This window comes from Myodes glareolus, chromosome 10, assembly GCF_982192425.1.
Source record: "Myodes glareolus chromosome 10, mMyoGla1.1, whole genome shotgun sequence".
NCBI classification, from domain to species: domain Eukaryota; kingdom Metazoa; phylum Chordata; class Mammalia; order Rodentia; family Cricetidae; genus Myodes; species Myodes glareolus.
The window spans coordinates 21,149,423-21,170,486 of record NC_142035.1 but is presented as its reverse complement, the minus strand read 5'-3'; the positions used below and the strand labels follow the sequence as shown (position 1 = coordinate 21,170,486).

At 43.8% G+C, this 21,064-nt stretch overlaps 1 protein-coding gene across 1 annotated transcript in view; it reads right to left on the bottom strand.

Annotated features, from left to right (window-relative positions):
- Tti1 (TELO2 interacting protein 1) overlaps positions 1–21,064 on the bottom strand; it is a 51,960-nt gene that overhangs the window by 21,364 nt on the left and 9,532 nt on the right. Inside the window, exons 2-3 of the mRNA XM_048440903.3 lie at positions 6,508–8,844; positions 2,453–2,641 (exon numbers count right to left, since the gene is read on the bottom strand). Of these exons, the coding sequence (XP_048296860.3) occupies positions 2,453–2,641; positions 6,508–8,809 (2,491 nt within the window). The 5' untranslated portion in view covers positions 8,810–8,844. The remainder of the gene's footprint in view (positions 1–2,452; positions 2,642–6,507; positions 8,845–21,064) is intronic.

The following is a 21,064-nucleotide window of genomic DNA, read 5'->3' as shown; positions in this document are numbered from 1 at the left end:
ATTATCAGCTGTGAGTGAGCATTTCCACTGAACTGAGCACTGCTCCCCTTAACTTTTTCTGGGTTCAGATTCCTCTGGTAGAAAACCTGAGCCTTATAATAGAGGGTATACTAGTCTCTGCTAGATTCTGAGAGGATGAAGGGAGATGCATCTGTGGAATATTTGGCTTTCTCAGAGAAAGGACCTTGGCTGTATAAGTTGCCTTTACAAGGTTATACAGAACATTCATACCAAACCTATATTAGGCCGAACAATTTTACAAAGTCAAGGAAGTCGAATACCCATAAAAATGCTAATTGCAAGAGTAACAGGGCTAGACTGCTTCTCCTCAGAGGAGGATCTGTTGTTTGAATCTGCCTGTTGTGGAGTGTGCTTTTCAGAATTTTGGAGGAAGGTTTGATTCATGCCATCTGATCCAGCAGAAGCAGATCCTTGTTTGGATGGGTGGGTGCGTGCATGTGTGTGTGCTTGGAAAGGCTAGACGTCAAACTTGTGTTTTGTTCAAGTTACCCACCTTGTTTTTCCAAACTTGATAGAAACTGGTCTGGAGCTCACTGAGTAGGTTAGGCTAGCTGGCCAGAGAGCTTGGGGACCTGCCTAACTTCACAGCCTGAGTACTGGGATTACAAGCCCATGCTACCATGTCAGGCTTCTTATGTGACTTGAATCCTTATGTTTGCACAGCAAACCTCACCAGAACCAGAAGACCTTAATCACAGAAGAGCAGATTTATTGTTGGGGTTTGGATCTTAGACTAGAGTGACAACCTTGATCATGAAAGGCCAACTCATATCCCTCTTCAGAGATGTAGGACTGGATAGTGTGATTCACAGGAAGGTTCGGGCTGGCTCAGTAGAGAAACAGAAGAAAAAGCCTTAAGATTATAACCAGAGCGCTGGCTATGAGAACCATACTGGCTCAACTATGCAAGAGTTTGGACCTGCACTGCTTGTCACTGCTCACAAGGAATCTGTTGCGTTCACGGCAATGAGCTATACTTTCCTGTTATTCTGGACGTGTTGGCTCCAGCTCACCAGAATAAACGCACAGATGGGAAAAATGAAAAAGAAAAAAGAAATCTGCTCACTTCGAACCTAACAAACTAATTTGGGACTCAGTTCGATTTAGGATAGTTCTGGGACCACCAAGCTCATTATGACTTGGCATTTTATATTTGCAGAGGCAATTCTAATAATTTATTAATCCTTCCATGACCTAAAGCTCCAGATTGAGTTTGTGAATAAAACAAGAGGCCAGAGCTGCTGCTGCTGCTGGCTTGAACTCTCTTTTTCCTCTATCATATAAACGTAAGAAAAATGCTGCAATTGTTCTCTACCAATAAAGGAATAGAAGAAGTCCATGAATAGACAATGGGCCCAAGAAAGAAAAAATGATAGGAAGAAGCATAAAGAAACACATTCAACTTGGGCATTAATCAGAGACATGCAAAGTAAAATAATGAGCCATTATTAACTTGCTAACACTGGCACAAGTGAGGCAGGTAATCACCACTGTTGGGAAGGTGCAGTTGATAAGACTGTCTGAAAGGCAATCTGGTCAGCAATCTGATCTTGGATGCAGAAACCCTATTTGTGAGAATTTCTAGAAATAAGTGTAGTGATATTTCATCTGTATTTTCATAAGTAAAGCTTGTCCAAAGATCAAAGAGTAAAACAGCTGAGTTGCCCTGGTCAGCCTTACAGACCAGGCCGTGGTGACACACACCTTTAATCCCAGTAGCCACACTAATTTGCCAGAGAAACCAAGCAGTAGTGGTGCACATCTTTAAACCCAGCACTAGAGAGGAATATAAGACGAGAGGAGACAGCTCTCAGACAGTCTCATTCTGAGATTCCTGGAGGCAGAATTGTCATTTCGAACTGAGGGAGAGGTAAGAGCCAGTGGCTGGATGTTGCATTTTTTTTGACTTTCAATCTGAAACCCAATATCTGTCTCTGGGTTTTTATTTCTTGTGCTACAGATATGTAAGTATGAAGAAAAGATCACACACAGGAATTATCCCTTAGTGCACTGTATCACAGCAAGGCTGCAGGCAACCTTAACTTCACACAGGGATGTACACTTGGTAGCTGCCATCCCAACAATGATTCTGAAAACTTGGAGTGTCCTTTATGACTAAACACGAAGGATGTGGGATATTTAGATGTTGGAGCCAGAGGCACTAGGTACAGTCCAGTGGTAGTGAGTCCCAATACAATCCTCATTAGCACAAACAAAAACTATGGCTGCAACCACGTAAATAATATTTTTTTTTGTTAAAAAAAATAAAAGGAATGGGAAGTTTACTCACACACACATAAACACACACACACGAACAGCTGTGAGCACAGTGAGGTTTAGGGCAACTTCTCTTCTACTTTCTGGAATGACATTTTATTGTTTTCACAATGATTGGTTCAAAAAGGAGCTAGTGAAACCAAACAGCAATTACCTTCCTCAGTTTCAAGGTCAGAAACATTCCCCTCTGCTATGTCCTTCTCTTTGAGGTAGCTCAGCACAAACTGCTCGATGTCCTCTGCTGTGGCACTAGCCTGGCGAGCTGCTGGCATTTGCCTTCCCTCCTCTTCTAAACTGCACGGCTGGAGCTGCCCAGTAGAACCTGCATCTGGGAACCAGTGGGCTGCAAGAAAATGTTATCATGACTCGTGATTAGTGACAGGCACCAGCACTATAAGTAGCACAAGTTCTTTGGCAAAGCTGGCACAGCCCTCGGAACCACCCAGACACTTCCTGCGTCCTGCAACCCCACCTTCTACCACGTCAGTCGGCTGCCTCATAACTTGCCGACTTCCAGTATCCAAGGTATTTTCCTGCCTCAGAACTCTTATACATACTGCTGCTCTTGAGGGTACAGAATACTTTTCTCCTACTTTACATCTGCCTAATTCCAAATCACTGCACATTTCAGAACAATCAGAACCTTCCCAGGAAAGCTGTCCCTTACACAGCACAAAGCTCTTTCCCTTTGTATTTTGTAACTACTTATTTTTCGTGTAGTTTGGCATGTGAATCTTCACCATGGGACTCTTGACTCTAACATGCCACAGCACAGGGTTGGAACTCGAACATATGCAGTTTGTTTGAGGACAAACTCAAGTGACACAACTCTGAGGAGAGGATATGCTCCTCATTCGATGGGTTCTGCAGCAATGTGAGAATGGGCAGTCTTACACGGGTTTTTTTAACAGAAAATGCTCCAGTGCCTCTGACATGTCATCACAGAATAAACCTTAAACCACTCTAGTGGTTTCCAACTGTGCCCTGAGGGGCCTTAGGCCTCTGCAGCAATCACACAGGGGAAACCAGGAAGTCGGCGTGAGTGTGGGGGTGTCCACCAGGGTCTAAATTCCTTACTTAAGTACAGCAGTTCTAATTTCAGTCATTCCTGGGTACTGAGACCCTTCAAAGTCTTTAATTCCAAAAGATTCTGAATACTTAAAGAATAAAGCAATAACATCCCCAATCCCACAGCCTCTTGGCTGGTGCCCTCCCTCCCTTCTGCCAACAGCAGGAGAAAGACTGTCTCTTTTAGCACCTGCTAGTCTCCTTTTCAATAAGGAGCAACTGCCCAGAGCCAGAAGGCAGAAGGGAGGTGACCTGTTCTGGCACCTGGGTGTATCAGGGAGCAAATGATTGAGACAACAGTTTCCTGGCTGGTATCTGGTCTCCATGTAGAGTTAAGCATCCTTTCTAAATTAAATTGAATTTCTGAGACAAGGCAGAGATCTACTTGTCTCTGCCTCCTGAGTGCTAGGAGCAAAGGCGTGTGCTCCATGCGCAGCTAAGCATGCCATTTCTTCAGCGCCCCATTCCCAGGTATATATTAGGCTCTGGGTGCACTCTCAGGCGCTGGACCCCAAATGGGTAAAGCCTAGCCCCAGCATTATAACGCCAGGGAGTCCACACACTGCAGATTATTTTTACATTCAAAGCTAGTGTCAGACTGGAAAATGTCTTTGCTCACAAATGGGTTTTAAACGTATGAAAAGAAGCTCAACCTCACTCTTAATGCAAATTACAACTATAATAAGGTGCAATTTTTCTCCTATTGGATTAGCAAAGATCAAAGGCTCAGTAATAAGACAGTATGGGTGAGGGTGTGGCAAAATTGGCACTTTTACATTGCTGATGGAGCTTAAATTGGTACAACCTCTTAGGAGAGCAATTTGATACTCTCAATCAAAAATTTAAATGTAAAACTCTTTGAACAAGCATTTCTTTTAGAAATTTATGCTACTGATAATATTGAAGGCAAAAGATAGAGAAACATTCTCTCTTTTAATGTCAAGCAAGAAAGGTCTGGTTAAAATCAGCGTCGTGACACAGTGGGGTGTGATGCAGCCATAAGAGCACCACAGCCCTGTCCGCCTCACAGCCTCCTCCTCCTTCCAGTATCACCCTTAGCTGAATTTCCCAGAGAGGCCTTCCCTGACAGTGCAACCTTGAGTAGCCTATCCCTGCTTCCTCCCTAGTGTGAGGTTTTCTCGTCCTTCAAAGTGCTTATAAGTGCTTATCAGCAGCTCCGAGCTTGCTTAGCTTTCGCTACTTGTTTATCAAGTCTCTCAGTAGCAGGAAAGCTGCATGTGTGATCTTGTTCACTGCTGTACCCTCACTACTTGGTGTAGCATCTGACGGACGGGTAAAGAAAGAGCATTTGTGCTGTATGTGAGTGGTCATGAATGACTGAGTGAACAATGAAGTGTCGCCCAGAGGAGAGCATGGTCCCGGCTCCAGTCACCTCTCCTGAGAAAGTTTCTCACAGGATCTTGGCCTTTTCACCTGACAGAATGAGGCCAAGGCCTTTTCCTCTGCTCAGAGGCTATGGGCAGCACTGGAGATATGCTCTTTGGATAAAAGCACTAGGATAGAGCTCACTGTTTTTCATTCAATGATTAACTGTTCACTTGAGGGATTTATTTATTTATTAGACGTGGTCTTGTTATGTACATCAGACTGGCCTTGAACTCATGATCCTTCTGCTTGAGTTTCCTGGCAGCTGGGATTACAGGTATAATCCTACCAAGCCTGGCTTTTGTTCATGGTAGAAAATCATGCCATGCTAATGGTGGCTAACATCCCTAGAAAGCACCCAGTAGGATCAAAATATAAATGAGACAATTAAGTCAACTGGTACAATTAAAAGGAGGGGCTGGAGAGATGGCTCAGTGGTTAAGAACACTGGCTGCTCTTTCAGGGGAACTGGGTTCAATTTTTAGTACCCACATGGCAGCTCACAGCTACCTGTAATTCCAGTTCCAGCAGATCAGACTCTCTTTTCTGGCTTCCAGGGGCACTACATGCATGTGGTGCACAGACACACATGCAGGTACAACAGTCATACACATAAATAAGTCTTTTTTTTTCTTTAAAAAAAAGGTTAAAAAGAAGAACAAGGGGCTGGAGAAATGGTACAGCAGTTAAGAACACTGGTTGCTCTTCCAGCAGGCCCAGTTCCAATTCCCAGTACCCATATGATGGCTCACATCAACTGTAACTCCGGTTCTGGGAGATATAGTGCCTTCTTCTGGCCTCTGTAGGCAGTAAACACACACATGTAGGCATATACACATATACAGGCAAAACACTCAAATACATAAAAATAAAAATAAATGTTTTTAAGCTTCTAGATTACTGCTTTCCAGTATGGTCCATGTGGCTAAAATATGAAACAAAATTAAAACTTCAATTTCCTGCTGAACATAATGGTTCACACCTGTAATCTTGGGAGGCAGAGGCAGACAGATCTCAGTGAGTTTGAGGCTAGCCTGGTCTACCAAGTGAGTTCCAGAACGCCCAGGTCTGTTACACAGAGAAACCCTGTTTTGAAAAACTAAACAAAAACAAACAAAGAAAATTCAACTCCCCAGTAGTTTTAGTCATACATGGCTACTGGCTATTGCACTGGGCAAAAGAGACAGAGGATTACCATCATCAGAAAAATTCCAGAGGGTTGAGGATGTAGCTCACTGGTATAACACCTTAGCATATACAGGCTCTGGTTCAATTCCCAGAGCCAACCCCAACCGAAGAAAGAAAAGGTTCTATCTGCTGTCCCAGCTCTCGGTGGCTGAGCGCTTCCTGCTGCTCCTGCCCTCTCCCAGCACAAATTCTGCCAGCTCTAAGAAGCACCAGTAGCAGCATAGTATATTGAGAAGAATAAACTAGTCACAAATCCAACTTTATCCCTTATTAATAGTGTGACCCTGGCTGAACAGGATCTCACTGATCCTTGGTTTTTCTTATTTGTAAAATAAAAAATGCTGTTTCTACCTAGTCTGACACAGAGCAGGGCTCAATAAATGGCAGAAATATTCAAAGTATAAAAACCAACGCTGTAGTCTGACAATCCCCTGTGCCCTGTGGGTTTGGAGAGACAACCTTCCCAATGTCCTCCATAGCACATTCCTGAACATGGAATAAGACCAGGCAAACCAGGATCTTGGCTCCTCTCTCCTCAACTGGCATCAAAAAAGGCTTTCAATGTACCTAGAGCTGCCATCAAAGCATGCAGAACGCTGACAAAGGAAACAGCTCTCTTATCATAAAACTGGTCCAGGGTGGCCAAGACATCTTGAACCACATCTGCTACCAAAGGAAGTAGGCTAGCATCTGAGTTCCGAAGCATGACTTCTAAGACTTTCGGGGTATGAGGGTGCAGAGCAAGATGACGCAGATTTAAAGAGATACCATTCACCAAATAGTCTGAATTTTGATTGATCAGGTGCTGTATGGAGTTATAGCCACAAGCATGGCAGATGGCTACCATGGTGCTAGTAGCCACTTGACTAATGAGCAAGGTTTGGTCTCCAGCCTTCTCGAGTACTGGATAGAGAGCTGACATCAAAAGCAAACGAAAGTCTTTTCGCAATGCATAAGCAAACTGGCCAATCCCTTCCAACTGAATGCATATCTGCCAGATGTTACTGTTCATGGAGCAGATAGTGGAGCTCGGCTTTGACGAGGCTGGAAAAGGTACAACTTGGCAGGTGTGTGTACCAGATGTGATGGCCTGGAGGCCCGGAGGCTTCACTGTCGTTTCCTCCCCCTCCTCAGCTTCAATACAGGTAATCAAGTACCAGTTTTCTTGGCTTATGTATTCCTCCAATATAGATTTCACAATCTCTCTCAGTTCCTCTGGGCCTATGCTTGTACATTGGTTATGAATATCTTCTACATCCAGACCGGCAGCCCCTACAACCAGTTCATTAAGGATCATGGCAGCTTGCTTTCGGTAAACTACAGATGTATGGTACAGTTCCATAAAGTGATCGACAAGCAAATACAGGTCCCCATAGTAACCAAGGAGCTGACAGATCTGCCGCAGGAGCAGGAAGACCCTCTCATCAGTGAAGCAGCGGAAATATCTCCTCTGGACTCGGCTCCATGGTCGTGCATCTGAGGCCTCTGGAGAGGCACTCAGGTTGTCGGAGTTCCAGCGCCGCTCTTCTACCATCTTGACGTCTGCCACCTCTAGCTCTAGTACTTGGACAAGTGCTCTGGAAAGGCGCTGCAGGTGGGCAACAGAATTGAGAATCACATGCACTTTGGGGCCCAATAGCTTTAGATACCCCAGTAACAAGGAAAGAGTAGAGAACTTGCCCTGGTCATCTTGTGTGTTCATTAGGCGGGGAAGAGATGTGGCAAGTGCATGCAGGCTTTCTGACAAGATGTCAGCCAAGGCTCTGCTGCCCACCACTACTTTCTGATCTGCAAAATGCCTCAGCACTGTATTGCACTGCGCCTGGACTTCAGGACTTTCATCATTTACTAGACCAACTAACACCTTCAAGAGGGGACCTGTACATTCAACCAGGGACTGACTGCACTTCAGAAGCAGGACCTCCACAAGCTCTACCAGCTCCCGCCTTGCCTTCCAGTGAGGGTGAACAGAGACACTCTCAATTATCTTTTTAATAAGGATCGCCAACTTGTCCCCAGTGCTTTTGACCCAGTCTGCTTCCCTGTGAATCATCAGAGCTGCCACTCTGGGCTCAACTGCAGGGTTTGCTCCAGCCTTGGGGATCCTTGTGAGCTGTTCATCAGCCATGATGAAACCCACTGTCTTGTAAAAGACCTTTAGGGAAGATACAACAATACTGTGACCTTGTTTAAAGTCTCCTGTGATGATTCTGGTCAGTGTAGTTGAGATTCCAGGTAGGAAAGACGCCAACAAATCTCCCAGCTGCTGTTGCTGCTCCAGTTCACCCACGGGCCTCGGATGGTCCTGACAATCGCACTGAAGGAGGAGAACCTGTAGACACTCCAAGGCAGCAATTTTAATCTGCTTTGACTTCTCCTGCTCTGCCAAACCCAACAGTAAAGAGACAGCAAATCCTAACCGAGGCAGAATGGAGGGTTCATAAAAAGTCAGAATGATGTCCCTGTAAGCTGAGTGCATTAAGGTGCTAAGTCCCTGGATCACAGCCAATTTCAACTCCTCCGACACAGCTGCAGGCTTTTGGGAGTTGGGAGAGTACAGACAGGCTGAAAGTTCCGAGAAGAGCTCCTGGAGAAGCTCTTGCTCTCTCACACATGTTGAAGAGAGGACAAAGGTAAGGCACTCCACCACACTCTGGACCAGGCGCTCTCTTTTGGGCCCTGGGGTCTTCAGGGCAAATCGTAAGGGGAAGAGGACGTACTGCTGTAGTTCCTGAAGGGCAGCATCACTCACGGCCTGTAACTGTGTCTGCAGATGTTCCACATTCTCCACTGTCTGGGCCTTGGTGAGCTGAACACAGACTGGACGTAAGATGCCAAAGGCCTCCTCAGGGGTGTCAAACACCGCCATTGCACAACTGTCTTCCCCCTCACTGAGGAAACATCCTGTAGGTTGGAAGAGGGAAGCTTTTCAGTAAAGAGTGTCAAGCTCAAAGCAAATACAAAGTGAAGGTCTGTCCATCTATCCATCCATCATTCCATCCATCCATCCACCCACCATTTATGGGGCCCAAGGTGCCAGTCATTGTAAGGGAGAGCAAGGGAACTGCAAAGAACTGGCTCCTATCCTTGGAGTATCCTCAGCTCAGTGAAGGATGTAAGCAAACAGCGCAGTCTCTAGCTATTAGGACAGACCTAAGCTTAGGTTCTAAGTGAGCAGGGAGGAGTCACATCCCTAGGAGAGCCAGAACTGAGTTTCAAAATAGCATGCCTGAACCATTACCTAGGGGCAAATGCATAAGGTTCTGGGCTAGGCTAGAGACTGAGTTCTAAATTCTTACTGGGCTGGTAAAAGAAGAGGTATATACAGAAAAAACATGGTCTTGGTACACAGGTCAGTGAGTTCTCGCATATGTTGAGGCCTGCATAAGCACTACCCAAAGCAAGACAAAAAAATGTTTCTAGAGTCCGAGAAGGCTCTCCCATGTCCTTTACAATTGATCCCTCTTCCTCTATAATTCTGACTTCTCTCTCTTAAGATTCCTTTTGCCTGTTCTTGTCACTGGGGGTTTTAAAAGAGAGAGAGAGACGGAGATGGGGGTTGGGAGGCTATGATCTTTATGCGGATGGTAATATGGAGGAAGGATCAGAGCTGGGTGAGGCTGACAAACACAAAAGGAAGTAGAGTATGCCCAGGGATGGAAAACCAGGAGTGTACACTGCCATAGCCATAACGGGGGAAGAGATTGCTGCAGTACGGAAAGCTGGATGGCAGCAGGAAAGCAAAAGGAGACAGGTTTAGAGGTAATGAAGAGGCTGAGCCGCTTAATGCCTGAAAGCCTTTCTTTTCCTGTGAGAAATTCAAACTCAGAGACTGACAGTGAACAAAAAAAGATAAACACAGAGCTTAGGGAGAGAAATAAGCCTCAAACATTCCCTTTAGGAAAACAGAGCATGCTGGGAAGACACAAAACTGTGGCCCAAGGGTACTACGGACAGAGTCAAAGCTGGAGCTATATATGTACAATATTGTAAAATGCTGGCATTGGACGGGGTGATCACCCATGGCTGGATTAGTGATCATCCAGTCTGGAGGGCTTGCATTTTTCCTCCTCGGCTGTCCATCCAAGTACTCCTAAATCCAGTGGCCACAGGGCTGACAGGCCAGAGGAACCTAGTGTGTTTACAGACCAAGACCTGGCTATTCCAGAGAGTTGAGCTGGATTGTGCCTGTGAACCAACAGAGGGCTCCAGTGCACAAAAAGATACCCTAGAGAGAGTTGCCCTCCAGAGTTCCACAGACCCTGTGAGGAAGGGTATTGCTGGCATCTGTGGCTCCCATGAGGCCAAGGAAAGGATTCTAAGCCTCCTCACCTAGGTTAGGAAAATGTCAAGTGTGGATGCCATAAGCTAGATTGAGGATCAGTGACACCCCCTGGGTACTGGCTCACACACTATTTGTGGCATCTCCTGCCTGAGGTGATGGCCACTGAATTAATGGAAAGGAAAAGAAGTTTACTGAGCCTCACAGTCAGAGGCAGGAAATGCATTTCAGACTCCTGGAGGTGGCGAAACTTAACTGTAGCAGAACTCCTACTAGAAGCAAATGAGAATCTGAATTAAAGAAGTTCAAGTAACAATAAACTATATTTCTTAGTATTAAAAGCATGATTTCCCATGCCCCAAAAGTTCACTTGATGTAATAATGAAAGAATGATGGCTAATTGCTGAGACCAGTGAGTGACCTGGAGGGTCAAGCAGAGTTAGCTTAAACCTGAGCAAGGGGCTCTGTAATAAGGTGCTTGTTGTGTTATCACAATGACCACAGTTCAATCTTCTCTGAGAACCCACATGAAAAAAGTCAGGTAGCATACACTTGGGGTGGTAGAGACAGGATTCCTGGGACTGGCTGACCAGTCTAGTATAATTGGTGAGCTCCAGATCCTAGTGAGAGCTTCTGTCTAAAAAAACAAAACAAGGTAGATGGTTCCTGAGGAACAATACCCAAGGCTACAACCTCTGCCTCCAAACACATGCATGAGCACATATACACAATCTACATGTATACCTTCTACCTATGTATACTCTACCCATGTATACACAATCACAAAACATATATGCACATATAAACAAACCAATAAACAGAAACACAACAGAGACCTAAAATAGGAAAAGGAATAAAAGAAGAAAACAATGACAATCCTTTTTCTTTTCGTGTGGAGAATGTTATTCAAATAGAATGCTCAAGTGGATTTCTAGTATACATCACATATAACTCTGAAAAGGCTGAGGTGGAAGCAACTGTCTGGGCTCTGCATCTCTCTTAGTCACCTTAGGAATTTCAAGAAAGTAACTAGGGAGCTGCAAGTCCCCCAGGGTAGCAGCTCCAAAGCTCAGACTGTGTATGGACACAGGCCTAAGGAAACAGACTCAGAATGGCTTTCCTTCGTTATTTATGACCCTCACTCAAGCTAGAAGCCTTGAGATCTCTGCCTTCTTTCATTTTCCTCTTAATTTTACCATTCCTTCAATTAAACCACTTCCATGCTATCAATGCCTCCCTAAACCAAGCAGGAAGGCATACTGTACCAACCATAACAGCCCCCCACCTCTTGTACTAAGCTTCTCCCAGGTCTTGTGGAGTCCTTGCTAGGCATCTGCTCACTGTACCAACCTTATCATTCAACGTTGTAACCACAAATAATTATAAAACTTGCCACTTTCTAGCCAGGAAGTGGTGGTGCACATCTCTAATCTTAGCACTCTGGCAGCAGGAGCAGGTGGATGTCTGTGAGTCTGAGGCTAGTCTGGTCTACAAGAGCTAGTTCCAGGACAGCCAGGTCTACACAGAGAAACCCTGTCTCAAAAAGCCAAAAACAAAACAAAAATAAAAACTTGCCAATTTCTAAAGAGATGCCCTATTTCATATTTCTCTCCGCTTTCCTACCACCTCAAGCATATACCTCAACTACAGTACCAAAGACTATATTTGAACATGTGTGTCTCACTACTTTAGACCAGGGCTCTGGGAGTGGTGTAGGAGGTCCTTCTGCATTTGTGTTGAGTTCATTGGTTGAATAAAGAAGCTGCCTTGGCCTTTTGCTAAGCCAGTCCTTAGGTGGGTGGAGTAGACAGAACAAAATTCTGGGAGGAAGAAGGCAGGCAGAGAGCCGCCCGCCATGAAGCTGCCAGGTCAGATATGCTGAATCTTTCCTGGTAAGCTATGGCCTCGTGGTGACATACAGATTATTAGAAATGGGTTGAATCAAGATGTGAGAGTTAGCCAATAAGAGGCAAGAGCTAATGGGTCAGGCAGTGATTTAATTAATATAGATTTCCATGTGATTATTTCGGGCATAAGCTAAACAGGTGGCCGGGACGACAAGCAGCCCGCCAGCCCGGGTGTAAGCCAGTTGGGCGGTGGGACACAGCCCACCGTTCCTCATTACAACATGGGAGGGAAGGGGCAACCCATACCTAGAAGTAAGAAAAGCCACTGCCAGACAGTCAACATCTCTACAGATCCTTACAGATTCTGTTCTCAAGTGAGTAGGGAAAGGTATGGAAGGCTAACACTCTTATTGATGGTTGAAAAAATAAAAAATTGCTGCATGAGCACGTGTGTGTGTCTGAACAATAGTGCAAGATGTCCTCAAACTCAAAGCAAACCTTCTGCCTCAGTCTCTTAAGTGTTTGGATTATAGAAAAGAGTCATTACATTCACCCACAAAACATTTTTTTAAAGTTCTGAACCCTCGAGAGAACAATAAAGACAAGTGGACTAATATTGCAGAGAAGGGAGATGCTCAGGGTGAGTGGACTTACAGCTCGGGAGAGCCTGGTGGTACACCTACAACTTGGCACACTTTGGGGGTCTGCACAGGACAGAGCTGTCAGTGGAGAAAAAGAGAGCACAATGGCCACATGGGGCCGGAAAGACGAACCTAGTTATGAGAAACTTCAAAATACAAGATTTTGGAAAGAAGGCTGCTGCTGAGACAGAAACCAAGAGATATTTTGGTGTCCCTTAAAGCTAGAGGAACAAAACTGGAGGTTTGTCCCCAAACCTTAAACTCTTGGCTGGTGACTCAGCTCAGTCCTCTTTAAGTTCAGTCTTGGTTCCTGTTTGTGATGAGCCCAACAGCGGAAAGGCAGAGACCTCTGAGAAGATAGTACTATATGGAATCATCAACCATCTTTTTATATACTCCCTCAGATACAATAAGACGCTCCTGAACATGTGAAAAAACAAGACCATATAACTGGAACTCCACAGGAAAGACAATACAAGCAGATCCACAGGCAACCTAAATAGCCAAGGTCTTTAAAAAACAAGATTAGTCAGGTAGTGGTGGTGCAAATGCACCTTTAATCTCAGCACTTGGGAGGCAGAGACAGGCTAGACTGGTCTACATCTTGAGTTCCAGCGGCTACTCAGAGAAACCCTGTCTTGGGGAAGAAAAAAGAAAAGATTAACAAAGTCAAGGAACTCTTTTCCTCCCCTTTTTAATTAAAAAAGATAGATAGATAGATAGATAGATAGATAGATAGAGTGAGAGAGAGAGAGAGAGAGAGAGAGAGAGCGCGTGCGTGTGGGTCAAAGGACAACTAGGAAGCGCTCACTCCCTCCTTCTACCTCTCATGGTAAGTACCTTTACCTGCTGCTAAGTCATCTTGTTAAACCTATTTTCCCTGAGGCAGCTGGCTCCCCTGTTTATGTTAAGGTATTACTTATTTTTTGCTGTCTTCTTTTTAATAAGTGATTTGAAGATGCTAAACTGAACTCATTTAATTATACTTAAAAGTTAATTGCACAGTTATTGAATCCCAAGATTGTGCTTTATTTTAGGTAGACTTTTAAACAAACTTTTTGGTGACAGCACACATCTTGACTTCATTTTATTTTATATAAAATGTCCTCGAAATACAAATATTATTCTTTGTTTGTTTTGAGAAAGGGTCTCATTATGTAGATCTGGTTGTCTTGGAACTCACTCTGTAGATCAATCAGACTGGAGTCAAACTTACAGAGATCAACTTGCCTCTGCCTCACAAGTTCTAGGAATAAAATGTGTGCTACTAACTCAACTGAAATAATATTGCTTTTAGTTAAAACAATTTTCTGCTGGGATATCCTTGTAGAACTGCAATCCTAGTACTTGGGATGATGAGCTAGGAAAATTGTGAGTTCAGGTCTAGCCTAGGCCATACAGTGAGCCCTTACAAACATAACTAAAAATTTAATTTAAAATAAATTTGAAAACCTTTCTTTTCTGAGTAAAAGCCCCCCCCCCCATCAAATGGACACACAGAGTTAAGAAATACAGAACCTATCATTAAGAACACATTGGAAGGTTTAGTTGCAAATGGATTTAGCAGAAGACAAGATTAGTGATGTGGAAGATAGATCAATAAAAACTGCCCCAACCCCAAGCCAAGAAAGAAAAAAGAATGGTAAACAGTGTGATAAATGTACCTGGGATATACTGAAAGGTCTCATGTGTGAGTAAGTCCCAGAAGAAAGGACATAAAACAAAGCAAAACTGAAAAGTTCAAAACAAAGAAATCAACCACTGATTTAAGAAACTCAGCAAATTCCAAACTGACCAAGGTGAGAGAAGCATACACAAACCTATCATAGTCATTCTGCTGAGAACCAAAGGCAAATAAACAGAAACTTTTTCTTGTAGTGGGGTGGGAGCAAGAGACAGTCTCCCTGTATAGCTTAGTCTGGCCTCAAACTTGTGATCTTCCTGCTTCTGCCTCTTAGTGCTGGGGTCACAGGTGTGTACCACCATGCCTAGACAACAAGGAAAATCTAAAAAGCAGTAGAAAAAGATTGACAGATGGTTTCTCAACAGCATGACAAAACCTAGAAGTGACTAGGGCAACCTCTTTAACGGGCCAGAAGACAACTACCAACCTTGAATTTTTTAACCATACAAAAACGCTTTCAAACTGAATGTATGGCTTGGGGTTTAGCTCAGTGGGAGAGTGCTGCCTAGCAGGCTCAAGGCCCTGGGTTTCAGACCATAAACTGAGGGAATTCATGGCTGTCAGGATTGAACTAAAGGGAAAAGTAGAGTAGGAAAATTAACCTACACAGAAGCATGGAAGGTAGGTAGAATGAAGACAACAGAGCTGGCCAGCACAATGTTAAATGTACATGCCAGTCATCATCAAGTCTTTTGTAGTTTATGTGGATATGAAACTAAAATGGGGGTGAAATTATGGGTTTTAGCAATCTATAAGAGCCAGGAAGTGGTAGATAATTTGTACCAGATGAACTGTATCAAGATATCAAAAGCATGTTAAAATCTAGAGGATGTGCTCTTTAAAGAATTGTAAACGAATATCCTTACAAGGTCAATAGAAAAGAGATAATACATATTTTTGAGTAATCTAAAAGGTGAAAATGAAAAAAAAAACCAATGAACCACTTAGAAAATGAATAGTAAGATGAGAGACAAGGCCCAAGTAGTGCATGCTAATTCAGAGTTTTTTGTTTTGTTTCTGTTTGTCGAGACAGGGTTTCTGTGTATCTTTGAAGCCTGTCCTGGAACTAGCTCTTGTAGACCAGGCTGGCCTCAAACTCACAGAGATCCACCTGTCTCTGACTCCCGAGTGCTGGGATTAAAGGCCACCATCGCCTGGCAATCCAGTTTCTCACAACAGTTCTACCAACATTTTAGCTAGATGATAATTTGTTGATAGAGGGCTGCCCCGAGCACTGCTGAGTACTTAGCAGTTTTCTTGGCCTTATTATTTTAGATGCCATTAGTGTCCTCACTGCTATGACAACCAAAGATGTCTCCAGCTATTGCCAACTGTACTGTGGAGGCCAAAAATCACTCTTGGATAAAAACCACTGGGAAAGTCCACAAGATCCCAATCAAAACCCCAACGGGACTTTTCTAGAAAGTAATGTCAGACATGGTGGTGCATGCCTTAATCTATGTACTAGGGAGGCTGAAGCAACAGTATTTTGAGTTTGAGGCTAGCTTGGATTATACAGTGAAACTCTGCCTTAAAGCAAGTAAACAAATATACACCAACAAGCAAGAAAGGAACATACTTCTAAAATGGTTACAGGAATGCAAAAGACCTAGACTATCAAAAACAATCCTGAAGACTGAAACTGGAGAACTTACCTTACCTGATTCAAGATAAATGTATCTGGAATGGTGCAATTGCTGCATGATGGCATAAAGAAAGACTATATATATATATATATATATATATATATATATATATAGAGAGAGAGAGAGAGAGAGAGAGAGAGAGAGAACACACACACACACACACACGCATACACACACTTTAGGAAATAAAGTCCAGAATTAGTATCTTATATAGAACATTGCCCAAATTTAGCTATATATTCTTGGCAAAGGTGATAGTGAAATGCAGTGGAAGAATGATCTTTTCTTTGTTTTTATTGTTTTGGGTTTTTTTGTTTGTTTATTTTTCTTTGAGACAGGGCTTCTGTGTAACCCTGGCTGTCCTGAAACTTGTTTTGTAGACCAGGCTGACCTCAAACTCTGAGACCTGCTTGCCTCTGTCTTCCTAACACTAAAGAGTGTTGAGGCACCACCACGCTTGGCTCAACTAAAGATGCTACATCACTTGGCTCTATATATGAAAAAAAGTATAGTCATTTCTACTTATGTATGGGGAATGTGCTGTAAGACCCCAACAGGTTCCTAAGATCAAGATTGCATCAAATTCTATACATATTCCACTTTTTCCTATAAGTATTTACTCTGAGAAGGTTTAATTAGTAAAGTAGGCAAAAACCCCCATCCAGATTAACAAGAACAATAATAAAAACATGAGAGTATAGTCTATAGTAAACAACTAAGTCTATGATTGCTCTCTCATCAAGGCCACATCTGTGATCGTCAACTTGACACTACCTAGTAGTCTCAATGGGGGATGTTTAGATCAAGTTGGCCTGTAGGAGTATCTGTGGGGGTGGTCTTGTTTGCCTTAAGTGACATGGGAAAACCCAGTCTACGAGTGGGTAGCATCATTCCCTGGTTTTGGGCCCTGGACTTGTTAAGAGTGGCGAGTCCTGGCTGAGCATCAAGCTGGATGCCAGTATGATAGCATTAAGATTGGCACAAAACAAAACAGAACAAAATGATTCCCCAAACACCAGACTATAAAAGCAGGATGCATAAAAGAAAAACAAAGCAAAACACCTTGATGTGTTGATCATTACAAGTAAGAAATATTCATCAAAATATACTATTCAAAGCTGCGAGGTTGAAGATGGCTCAGCAGTTAAGGGAACTTATTGCTTTTGCAAAGAACCTGGGTTCAAGTCCTAGTACCTACATGGTGGTTCACAACTACTTATAACTCCAGTTCTAGCAGATCTCATGCCTTCTTCTGACCTCTGTGGACACAGGTATGTGTGTGGTACACATACATACATTCAGTTGAAACACTCATATATATAAAATAAAATAAATAACAATAAAAGCTGGGTGAGGAAGTGTACACCTTTAATTTCAGTACTCAGGAGACAGAGGAAAGAGAATCTCTGTGAGTTTGAGGACAGCCTAGTCTACAAAGCAAGTTTCAGGCCACTTAGGGCTACATAGTGAGACTCTGTCTTAAATAACTACAACTACCATTATCACTGCACATCCACCAGGAAAGAAAAAAAAAAGGAAAATACTAGACGCTGGCAAGGATAGGAAGCAACACAATTACTCAGGAAATCTCTTTGGCAGCTTATTCTGCAGGAGAGCAAGTGTGCTCTATGATCTAGCCATTCCACACCAATGTCCTCAAAAGGCGTGTTCAGGAATATACCACCCTGTCACCCTGGCACGGAAGCTACCCAAATGTCCACCTATGATAAACAGTGTTATCATCTCTCAATGGAGTGCCACCCAGATTAAAGTTTACCACAGCCAAACATCTAAAGAATGGGCTAAGGATAAGAAATATAAAGCCGACTTTTGTAAGGAAGATAGTATAACACATTGCTACTTTGATATGACTATAAAAGGCAATCATATAGCTTTATGGGGAGGCCATGAAATCATGCTGGTGTGACAATATGTCAATTACAGAAAGAATTGTTTGGAGACTCAGAGCTGTAGAGTCCTGGATTCTAGCCCTTTAACCACAGCCCTGATTAGTTAATGTGGGGCGGCTGCTGCTGGTGCTGCTGCACACCAAGGCTCCCAAAGTGACACTGGGACGGATGAGGCAAGCAGAATAAGTGAACAACTAGGAGTTCAGGTAGTAGCTGAATAAATATAAGCAGGAGTGGACAGCCATGATGGCTAGTGGCCATCTAAAGAGTTTCTAGTTTAATGTGCACTTTGTGGTCTTAGAAGCATCACTGAAGAGGTGGCAGAAGAGACTTGCAACTGGAGAGCGTGAATCATGTCCTCCCTCTGCAAGCTTTTCTGCCTCATCTCAGAGATGTGCTGTACCGACGGTGGGAGAATCTGAAGGTGCACTCTGTACAGGATGCTGTTATCTTTTACAGACACTTGTTTTGAGACAGGGGCTTGCTACAAATTTCTGCAAACTGTTCTCAAACTCAGAGATCCACCTGACTCTGCCTCCCAAGTGTTGGGATTAAAGGTGTGCCCACCATGCCCAGCTCCTTTACTGACACAGGAAGGGTAAGAGGGCAGATCTTACCCTTATAAGGCACTTACCATACTATACAAGCAAACATGAAAAAAGAGGGGAAAGTAGGCAAAAGGAGCTCAGAAACTGGACGCCAACAGAGAAGGGCTCTGGAGAGATTCATATCGAGGAAGGAGGACCATACCTAAACTCCTGTCACAGAAAAGGCCAGAGGGAAGCAGAGTTGGAACACGAACAAGAGGCCACAGGGGTGTGTGCCAGGCTTCACATGTGGTGACACGGAAGAGACCACATGCTCAGGCTTTCACGTTTACTGTTTGCTCCCTCCTGGTCTCGCCAGGCCTCTGCTAGATGAGACTTCTGAGTGAGGTCTTCTCATCACCTTATCTGAAACCGCAACTCCTCCTCACTCCTCCTCACCCTGGTCCTCACAGCCTCCTCTCTCTGCCTTTCATTTTCCTTCACAGCCCTCAGCACCACCTGTAAACCAGATTACCTAGCTGCTCACTTAGTTTTGGATCATACCCAGGATCGCCTCCACTCACTGAACTGTAGGTTCTAAGAAGCGTGATCTTTGCCTAGCTTGTTTCTCACTTCTGGCACTGAGTAAGTATTTAGTGCTGCCAATGGCTGTAACCCAAGGTTTGGCTCTCTCGCTGGTGGAACTCTGATGAAGCTGTGTGTGAACTGGATTCTGGAAAAGAGCCATCATAGTCTTCTCTTGGGAGGCGTTATCTCTCCAGGCAGTTGATCTTATTAACCCTGGATGACCTTGCTGTACCTGTTTTTTGAGGCAACCAATTTTAGATTGAGGCTGTGCCTTACACCACTTTTAAACTTTGAGCTCAAACAGGGTTTTTCTGATGTGGGGTTTTAGTCTCAATTCTCCCAGTCCTGGCTATGTAGTTTCCATTAAGATTTAGCCAACTTTAAAGAAAATTAAATTTGATAAATATAGTCTGCAAAACTTCCAATCTCTAATAATTGCTGTTGGAAGGGAAGACTAGGTCTGGATCATAGAGACAGGAGTTCAAACTTAAGAAGTTCCAATACAATTTCTGAAGAGGAAGAAAATTAGTATTGTTTTTGTTTGTTTATTTAAAGATTGTCACCCTCTGGGGGCTGGAGTAAGTCCAAATTGGCCAAGAGCACTTGCTGCTCTTGCAGATGATCTGGGTGTGATTATACAAGGTGGCTCACAACACGTGGGACTTTCATTCCAGGGGATCTGATGCTGTCTTCTGACCTTCACAGGAACCAGGCATGCATATGGTACACAGATGTACACACAGCTAAACACTCACACGAATAAAATCAAGATAATTAAAAACAAACAAACAAAAGCCACCCTATGCTAGGCACTGTTCTAAGCATTTTTGTGTTGGACTTGTAGTGTGGATGTGTACACACTTGTGTGCAAGAACTCATGCATGTGAATGGAGACCAGAGGTCAACATCAGATGTCTTTCCTTAACTGCATTCAATTTTATTTTTTGAAATAGGGCCTCTCACTGTATCTGAAGCTCATCGACTCTGCTAGGCTGGTTGGTCAATAAGTTTGAAGAATCCATCTACCTCTACCCTTTAGTCCTCCCGACCCCCCACTCAAATACAAGCTTCAGAAAGTTCGATTTCTGCCTAGCCTGTTTCTTACTCTTGGCACAAAGAGGCTATTTATGCAGTTAATGGCCATAATCCAAGGTAGGTAGGCAATCTGTTTTGACGGGGGACGGGTGCTAAGTGCTGTGGAGAAAAATAAAATGTTCCCAGTGCTGGGATCACGGGTACATAGGATCATGGGTTTTTACATGGGTGATGGGGATTGGAACCCAAGTCCTTATGCTCTTGTAGCAGGCACCTTACCTACTTAGCCATTTCCCTAGCCCCCACGCTAGGTTTGTTTTCTTGTTTGTTTGAGACAGAGTCTCACTACGTAGTCATCTCTGGCCTAGAACTCACAACATAGACAAGGCTGGTTTCAAACTCACAGAAATCCACTTGCCTCAGCCTCTCGAGCCTTGTGATTAAAGGCGCACACCACTGTACCTGACCATGCTAGATACTTTATGTCCATAAATTCCTCATCCACAAACTGAGGAGCCCAAGCCTCAGAAAGATGAAGTGAAGGCCCATGTAGTGAACAGGTATTAGACAAAGGGTCTGTCTCAAGACTGACTCCAAAGGCTGGTGTATTCTTTGTACTATACCAGGGCTTCCCAGTCTGTTCATCAGAATTAAGGGGCTACAGCTTAAGTTCCCAATGTCCTGGGCTCCACGCCAGAACTACTGAATAGCAATCTATTCCGAGGGTGCCAGAATGCTTAGGAATCTATGGCTGTAAGAGTTCACAAGGTCAGTCGGGAAGTTTTGGTACACGTCTTTAAGAGGCAGGCAGATCTCTGTGAGCTCAAGGCCTACAAGACTACAAGAGCTAGTTCCAGGACAGTCTCCAAATCTACAGAGAACTCCTATCTCAAAAGGAAAGAAAGAAAGGAAAAAAAGCCTGTCTCAAAACGAACAACAAACCAACCAAGGTCAGTCAAGAGTA